The following is an 8,414-nucleotide window of genomic DNA, read 5'->3' on the forward strand; positions in this document are numbered from 1 at the left end:
TTATTTTACTTCGACAACAAGGGGCTGAATGCAAATGCGCATCACAAATTTCACATCATGGCCATTTTCCATTTATATTTTTTATTTCATTTTTCCTCCCCTTCTTCCAAGAGCCACAACTTTTTATTTTTCTGTCAATATAGCCATATTAGGGCTTGTTTCTGCAGGAGGAGTAGTATTTTTGAATGAACCATTCGTTTTACCATATAGTGTACTGGACAATAGGAAAAACAAAAAAATTCCAAGTGCAGTGAAATTGCAAAACAAAGTTCAATTCCACATTTTTTTTTCCTTTTTCACTTACGGTCACTATATAGTAAAACTGACCTTGCAGCATTGTTGGGGGGGGGGGGGTGTCATGGGTTTCAGATCATAGCATTTCTGTATGCAAGATGTCGATTCGTATTGAATTGATGATGTCCTACAATTTTTTAATTCACTTTTTTTCCCCCTCTATATGGTTCCACTTTCGATAAAAATGCTAACTCCATTGTTTTCCACCAGATGGCGCTATAGGTGGTTCCAATGCGTAGCGCATGACTACTTTCCTGTACCTAGACATCACTTCTATGCCTATAGGTGCCGCCGTTCTCAAGTTAATGGCTGTGGACAGTACATGGGTGGACACACTATAAGCTTAAGCTTAGTGACAGCCAGAACTGTTACCTCATTGACCAATTATGAGCTCAAATAGCTGGAGATGCGGCAGAAACACTAGCTTAGGTAATAAAACAGGTAGGGTAATAATTAGAGAACCAAACACCAGGATTTTGCTATATGAACTAAAGGCAGTGCCAATCGAGACATACCTGTTGTAGTAATATATCTGATGCTTGAAATATCATTAATCAAAGTTGCAGAAATGCACTACACTTTGATACGTGCAATGGGGACAGGTCTTCGAGGGTCACGTCCTCGGCATTTATTCCTCCTCAGGCATCCTCCTGGCTTGCCCCCTTTTGTTGAATTGAATATCGCTCCATCATTGCTGTTGTTGGCAGTGCATGAGCATTGCCACAGTTATTCTGTCTTCATTAAAATGGAGCCGAGTCCGCGCATGTGCGAACCATTATCTCCAGCGCCATTTTATTGAAGACACTGCAGTGAAGGCTGAGGAGGCAGGGGCCAGTACGCAGATGAAAATAAAAATCTGCGCAAGTGCCGATGCCTCTCAGTCTTCACGAAAACACAGCCGGAGATTGTGGTACGCGCATGTACCATTTTAATGAACACAGAATTACTGCAGGTGCATTTCTGCAACTTTGATTAAAAATATTTCATCAACCAAGCATCCCATCTTTCTACAACAGATATGCCTAGATTCAGCATCTTAGTGCCAGCATGGCACTGCCTTAAGTTCATATTGCAAAATCCTGGTGGTTGGTCCTCTTTAACCTCTCAAAGAATCAGGCGCCAGCCCATACTGTCTCCTGAGCTCTCCACTCTTGCAATCACATACAGGTATGCAATTAGCATTACGGGGTTCACTAGATCCTTTCCCGGTGAAATTTTTGGCAAGCGCTGCAACTTGCCAAATGATTTATAATGCACACACTGTCTTTGCTCTCCTTGCCAGTCCCAGTGGTTGTCACGTAACCACAAGTGAGATTTCCACACCTACAATCATGTACCGACGAGTCTTAGGGTGCGTGCCCACGATCAGTGTTGGCAGTGTTTCGGATGCAGTGTTTCAGCTGCGTACAAAACGCTGTGTCGTATAGTAAAAGCACAATGGATGGGATTTCTAAAAATCCCATGCCCACTGTGCGTGTATGGCCAGCAGCGAAAACTGACCTGCGGTGCAGCTTTCCGAGCCGCAAGCATGTCAATTCTTTGCAGCGGAGTCACAAGCATCGTCCGCAGAGAGAACAGGAGAGAGACCGCAGCACCCAGAACACTGATCGTGGGCATGAGCAGCTGCGGTCTCCTGCGGAGAAGACGCGTGGCCCCGCAGGTCAGGACCTGCTTACATCCAGGACTCAGCAGGTCCTAATCGTGGGCATCTACCCTTAGTCATATCTTGCAATGTTCTATTAAGAGAAACGTGTGAGACAACAGCCGGTATGTGGACTCAAATATATTACATACTTGCACCATGTGGCAACCAATGGAACGGTCAAGCGCAGCCGAATTTAAACAGTGTGGGCATTACAGACTTAGGATTCTGCAAGCTGCAGCAATTGTCAGATATATCACCTAGGGTGGATAACCACTTAAAAAGGTGTTGCCAGGTTGTTCATGAAAATCTGCAGTCACTATGTTACTGCAAACCTTTGAATCCTCACATCAAATACAGCATGCGCTGGGTTTATTCTCTACTGTCAATGGAGAGACAGATGTTATGTGACTGCAAGCATGCAATATCCATACAGTCTCCCAGCCACATTTCGACTAGACATGCGAAGCATCGCTCAATGCAAGCAAAATGAGAGCGGCTGGGAAGGTTTAGTCGGAATGTGGCGGGGTAAGCATATCAGATGCTTGTGGTCACATGACTGCTTGGTCTCTACAGAGGCACACTGAGTGACTGAAAACATAAGATACATCTGGACAAATACTTTAAATGATTAAAAAAATAAATTAATAGCGTTTATTGTATAATGTGCTTACAGCCACCCTGGGTCCTATGCTATACAAGTTTGGGAATCTCTTACAGGCTTCAAGCTGACAGTATGAAACAAAAACCCTGAAGATCAGAATAATGGAACTGGGAAGGGACAGAGCACGTTTTCCTTTGTCAACTACGCAATCTAAATTAATAACTGTCTGATCGCTGCCATTTTACAATTTCTTCAGAGTTTATTTCAGTCATGGACATTAATCACAGCCATACTCTAGTAGCAAATGATGGTGAAGGCACAAACACCATCACATGCACTTCAGGCAACAAGGGGACTCTTCCCCTAACATACATGTACTTGATACTGCAGGAAGCTGTTCAAAGCTCAAAATACTATGACCATTGATTAACCAAGTTTGACTTTCTGGAACATTCTAGATAATTAAAGGGGTTATCCGGCTTCTTTTGACTTTTTTTTTTTTTATTACCCTATTGGGCTACATTGGGGCAGGTAAGTAGATAGCGAGCACTTACCTGCCCTGCTGTCAGCCCCTCTCCCCCGGCTCAGAGTGGTCATGTGACCGCTCCTGCCACGATTTTGCTGCTTCCGGTCATTTCATGTCAACATGGGCAGGACCATGTTGACATGCAAATCTGGAACAGCATGTCGCGTCCCGGCTGGGCGGCTGCAGTGCGATGAGCCCCGCCCCCTTCCCTGCACCCTCCCACACATTCCCCCGCCCCCTTCCCTGCCCCCTCCCACACATTCCCCCGCACTCTCCCCCTGCACTGCTGTGGGATCCGTCACCTGGGGGAGGGGCCTGTCAGCGCCAGCACCGGGCCCCTGCTCAGGATCGCACATTCAAATGTACCGGCATCACAGATCACGGTACATTTGAAAGCGCTGATGAGAAGCAGCGCTGCTTTTCATCACTGTCCCGCTGTCTGTGCTCTCTTCAGCACAGCGGTGACGTCACTACTGTGCTGATATGTCCAGAGCACAGACAGCGTGCGAACGTGCAGGAGCGGCGGGGACCGAGGACGGGTGAGTATGTATTCCCTACATGTGTTCCCTATGGGGGGGGGGGGGGGGGGTCGGTGCAGAGCCCTGTGTGCGTGCGCGGTGCAGAGCCCTGTGTGCGTGCGCTGTGCAGAGCCCTGTGTGCGTGCGCTGTGCAGAGCCCTGTGTGCGTGCGCGGTGCAGAGCCCTGTGTGCGTGCGCGGTGCAGAGCCCTGTGTGCGTGCGCGGTGCAGAGCCCTGTGTGCGTGCGCGGTGCAGAGCCCTGTGTGCGTGCGCGGTGCAGAGCCCTGTGTGCGTGCGCGGTGCAGAGCCCTGTGTGCGTGCGCGGTGCAGAGCCCTGTGTGCGTGCGCGGTGCAGAGCCCTGTGTGCGTGCGCGGTGCAGAGCCCTGTGTGCGTGCGCGGTGCAGAGCCCTGTGTGCGTGCGCGGTGCAGAGCCCTGTGTGCGTGCGCGGTGCAGAGCCCTGTGTGCGTGCGCGGTGCAGAGCCCTGTGTGCGTGCGCGGTGCAGAGCCCTGTGTGCGTGCGCGGTGCAGAGCCCTGTGTGCGTGCGCGGTGCAGAGCCCTGTGTGCGTGCGCGGTGCAGAGCCCTGTGTGCGTGCGCGGTGCAGAGCCCGATGTGGGGCTGTTATTTGCAATGCTGTAGTGATAACAGGTCAGGTGCTGGGGAAGAATACAGACAAGGAATGTGTGCAGGGGGCGAGGCTGGACAGTGAGGGCTGGACACTGGGGAGGGGCTGGACACTGAAGCCGGGCGGTGCCAGCTGTTACTGGGAGGTTTAGCACAGGAAGTGGTCATGTTTGCTTGTGCTGAATGTAAACAGAGCGCTGCAGAGAATAAAGGGATAATTCAAGAGGAACAAAAGTTAGAAAACAAAAAATAATGTAGGGGGGATTTATATGACAATACAGCACAGATTAGCTTAACAAAAAATTTTATGTCGGACAACTCCTTTAAGGCTGCTTTCACACATCCGGTTTTTGCAGTGCGGCTAAATCCGGCTCTAAAACCAATGCAACGGATGCGGCGAAAAAAAACCGCATCCTTTGCATAAGTTTTTACATGCGGCCCGTCCGGTTTTTGCCGGTTGCGGCACGCTACTGAGCATGCGCAGTGCAAAAAAAAAAAAAAAATCACATGCGGAGGCCGGATGCGTTTTTTGCCGCATCGCGCCGCATCCGACGTCCATAGGCATGCATCGGAAAAAGCGCCGCATCGGCCGGATCTGGCTTTTTTTGCCGGACAAAAACCCGTGCCAGGCAACGTTCCATCCGGCCGCCGCATGGGCTAAATATGCCGCATCCGGCAAAAACCGGACCGAACGCAAGGCCATGCGGCACAATCCGGCACTAATGAAAGTCTATGCGGGAAAAACGCAACCAGCGGCAAAAAAAAAAAAAAAAAACGGTTACGATTTTTCTGCAAAGAGCCGGATTGTGCCGCACTGCAAAAACCGGATGTGTGAAAGCAGCCTAAGGCTACGCTATGCATAGTGACTCTGGTCCTTCTACAAAAGAGTTTGACACATGACCATCTCCACTTTAGGTAAACTAAAACATGTTATAATAAAGTACTTACACAAGGTATGTTTTTTAAAAGATGAGGGTGGTGACGTGCAATTTATTAAGAAAACCACTCATTTTCCCTACATAAATTATAATCGTTCCCTTGGAGGAAGCATTCACATTGCAGAGCTTCGATGTCGGCTTCTGAATATTCAGAGAGCTGCAGCAGTTATATTCGATTCGTCCTAAGGCGCGGAAAGTGAAGCCAGCGCTGATGGACCGCAGAGATAGCGTGATTTATCAATCACCGGGAGAGAGCCGACAACACAGGTACGGCGTCTGCACTGCAAGGGAGTGTGATGGAATATTACTGAAGGCAGATATAGGGGGTTGTCCAAGTAGAGGACCCCTTTAAGGATTTGTCTGGATGACATTACATATAAAGTACCATTTTATTCACCTTCCCATGACCTACATGTCCATATAGACGGCTTAGGAGGGTTGATCTTACTGAGAGCCTCCAGCTGAAAAATTTGAAAACTGAAGGAAAGGAGTTGTATGTACTTATTCTACAGCCTCTTTATTATCCCTTCTGTGACCACAAAACATTTACGTCATATGGTTGTGTATGGAGTGAGCTCTGCACCTGAAGGCCACACCATGCCTGGCAGAGGCAGAATTGCCCCGCCCCTTCACCAAAGTTCACATTTTTTATTATTTAGTAAAGTGAATGGTGTCATTCACAGCAAGCAGTCTTACAAAAAACAAACAAAAGCCCTGTTGGCGATATTAACTGTCAAATAGAAAGAAAGTCCTGGCCGTTAGAACAAGGAGGGGAAAAAAGAAAAAGCAGATTGAATATGGCCAGGTCATGAAGGAGTTATGCAGCATTTACCATCACCAAATATTTACATGGCAGACAGATGTAGGGGGATGGTTCAGGATGTACTGAAGTCTGAACTAATCACCTGACTGTGGCCCCGGGAGCTGTCCGCCCAGTCCACGGCCCAGACCCCGTCGGCCCAAAGAGCCCCTCACCCGTCCACGGCCCAGACCCCGTCGGCCCAAAGAGCCCCTCACCCGTCCACGGCCCAGACCCCGTCGGCCCAAAGAGCCCCTCACCCGTCCACGGCCCAGACCCCGTCGGCCCAAAGAGCCCCTCACCCGTCCACGGCCCAGACCCCGTCGGCCCAAAGAGCCCCTCACCCGTCCACGGCCCAGACCCCGTCGGCCCAAAGAGCCCCTCACCCGTCCACGGCCCAGACCCCGTCGGCCCAAAGAGCCCCTCACCCGTCCACGGCCCAGACCCCGTCGGCCCAAAGAGCCCCTCACCCGTCCACGGCCCAGACCCCGTCGGCCCAAAGAGCCCCTCACCCGTCCACGGCCCAGACCCCGTCGGCCCAAAGAGCCCCTCAACCGTCCACGGCCCAGACCCCGTCGGCCCAAAGAGCCCCTCAACCGTCCACGGCCCAGACCCCGTCGGCCCAAAGAGCCCCTCAACCGTCCACGGCCCAGACCCCGTCGGCCCAAAGAGCCCCTCAACCGTCCACGGCCCAGACCCCGTCGGCCCAAAGAGCCCCTCAACCGTCCACGGCCCAGACCCCGTCGGCCCAAAGAGCCCCTCAACCGTCCACGGCCCAGACCCCGTCGGCCCAAAGAGCCCCTCAACCGTCCACGGCCCAGACCCCGTCGGCCCAAAGAGCCCCTCAACCGTCCACGGCCCAGACCCCGTCGGCCCAAAGAGCCCCTCAACCGTCCACGGCCCAGACCCCGTCGGCCCAAAGAGCCCCTCAACCGTCCACGGCCCAGACCCCGTCGGCCCAAAGAGCCCCTCAACCGTCCACGGCCCAGACCCCGTCGGCCCAAAGAGCCCCTCAACCGTCCACGGCCCAGACCCCGTCGGCCCAAAGAGCCCCTCAACCGTCCACGGCCCAGACCCCGTCGGCCCAAAGAGCCCCTCAACCGTCCACGGCCCAGACCCCGTCGGCCCAAAGAGCCCCTCAACCGTCCACGGCCCAGACCCCGTCGGCCCAAAGAGCCCCTCAACCGTCCACGGCCCAGACCCCGTCGGCCCAAAGAGCCCCTCAACCGTCCACGGCCCAGACCCCGTCGGCCCAAAGAGCCCCTCAACCGTCCACGGCCCAGACCCCGTCGGCCCAAAGAGCCCCTCAACCGTCCACGGCCCAGACCCCGTCGGCCCAAAGAGCCCCTCAACCGTCCACGGCCCAGACCCCGGAAGGCCCAAAGAGCCCCTCAACCGTCCACGGCCCAGACCCCGGAAGGCCCAAAGAGCCCCTCAACCGTACACGGCCCAGACCCCGTCGGCCCAAAGAGCCCCTCAACCGTACACGGCCCAGACCCCGGAAGGCCCAAAGAGCCCCTCAACCGTACACGGCCCAGACCCCGGAAGGCCCAAAGAGCCCCTCAACCGTACACGGCCCAGACCCCGGAAGGCCCCAGGAGCCCCCCTCCCTGTACACGGCTTTAACTCCGGTGGCCCCAGAAGACCACCCCTCCTCCCTCCCCTCCCGTACACCTACCCCAGGGGCACTCCAATACAAGGCACTGACGGGCCGGAATGACTCGGAGCCTCCCGGCTGCCCCCACCTGCCCCGCACGCACAGAGCACAGGTGACGGCGCAGTAATGGGAGATGCGCACTGCAATGAATGGAGTAAGCGGATTACAGCTCGGCGGCTCAGAGGCTTCTGGACACAGGGCCGGGGTCTGCCGGGGAGGCGCCTCCTCCAGTAACCGAGCTGCGAGAGACACAAACGGGTAAAGGTCTGGAGAGCGGCCGCCATGCTGGGAAGGCTCGCCCGGCTAAAGTCCGCCGGCTCCTCGGATGTAGCAGTCGAAGGCCGCCAGCCCCTCCGCGCCCTCCCGCTCCGGCCACTCACATGTTGCTAAGCTGCTCCCGGCTTTCCGCTCCACGCTGCTTTCTCTCGTCGTGTCCGCCACACGCCGCTCAGCTCCTCCTCCAGCTCTCCCGGGCCTGCTGCGTGACGTCACCGGCGGAGGGTGGAGCCTGCTACAGCCTCACTCTGAGGAGGAGGAAGCGCGCGTGATCTCGCGGCAACACAAAGGCGGAGAGGGGGCGGGGCGAGGTGGCGCGCGCGTCCCCGCAGCTCCTCCTCCGCTAACGGCTGTGACGGGCGCAATTACCTCATGATGCCGTGTGCTGAGGTCGCCCCTATTGTCTCCTCACAGCGCACAGGTTTTTATCTGGTGATGCCTGTAGTGTAGCGTTCGACGGATGGAAAAGCCTCTGTAAATGTATGAGGTGTGGACCAGGGGCGTACATAGAAATCATGGGGCCCCATAGCAAAAG

At 54.1% G+C, this 8,414-nt stretch overlaps 1 protein-coding gene across 1 annotated transcript in view; it reads right to left on the bottom strand.

Annotated features, from left to right (window-relative positions):
• Positions 1–8,106, bottom strand: part of PTGES3 (prostaglandin E synthase 3) — a 45,690-nt gene extending 37,584 nt beyond the window's left edge. The window contains exon 1 of the mRNA XM_075337016.1: positions 7,984–8,106. Within this exon, the coding sequence (XP_075193131.1) occupies positions 7,984–7,985 (2 nt within the window). The 5' untranslated portion in view covers positions 7,986–8,106. The remainder of the gene's footprint in view (positions 1–7,983) is intronic.
• Between the last annotated feature and the right edge of the window lie 308 nt (positions 8,107–8,414).

The sequence above is a fragment of the Anomaloglossus baeobatrachus genome, chromosome 2 (genome assembly GCF_048569485.1).
Source record: "Anomaloglossus baeobatrachus isolate aAnoBae1 chromosome 2, aAnoBae1.hap1, whole genome shotgun sequence".
Classification (NCBI taxonomy): domain Eukaryota; kingdom Metazoa; phylum Chordata; class Amphibia; order Anura; family Aromobatidae; genus Anomaloglossus; species Anomaloglossus baeobatrachus.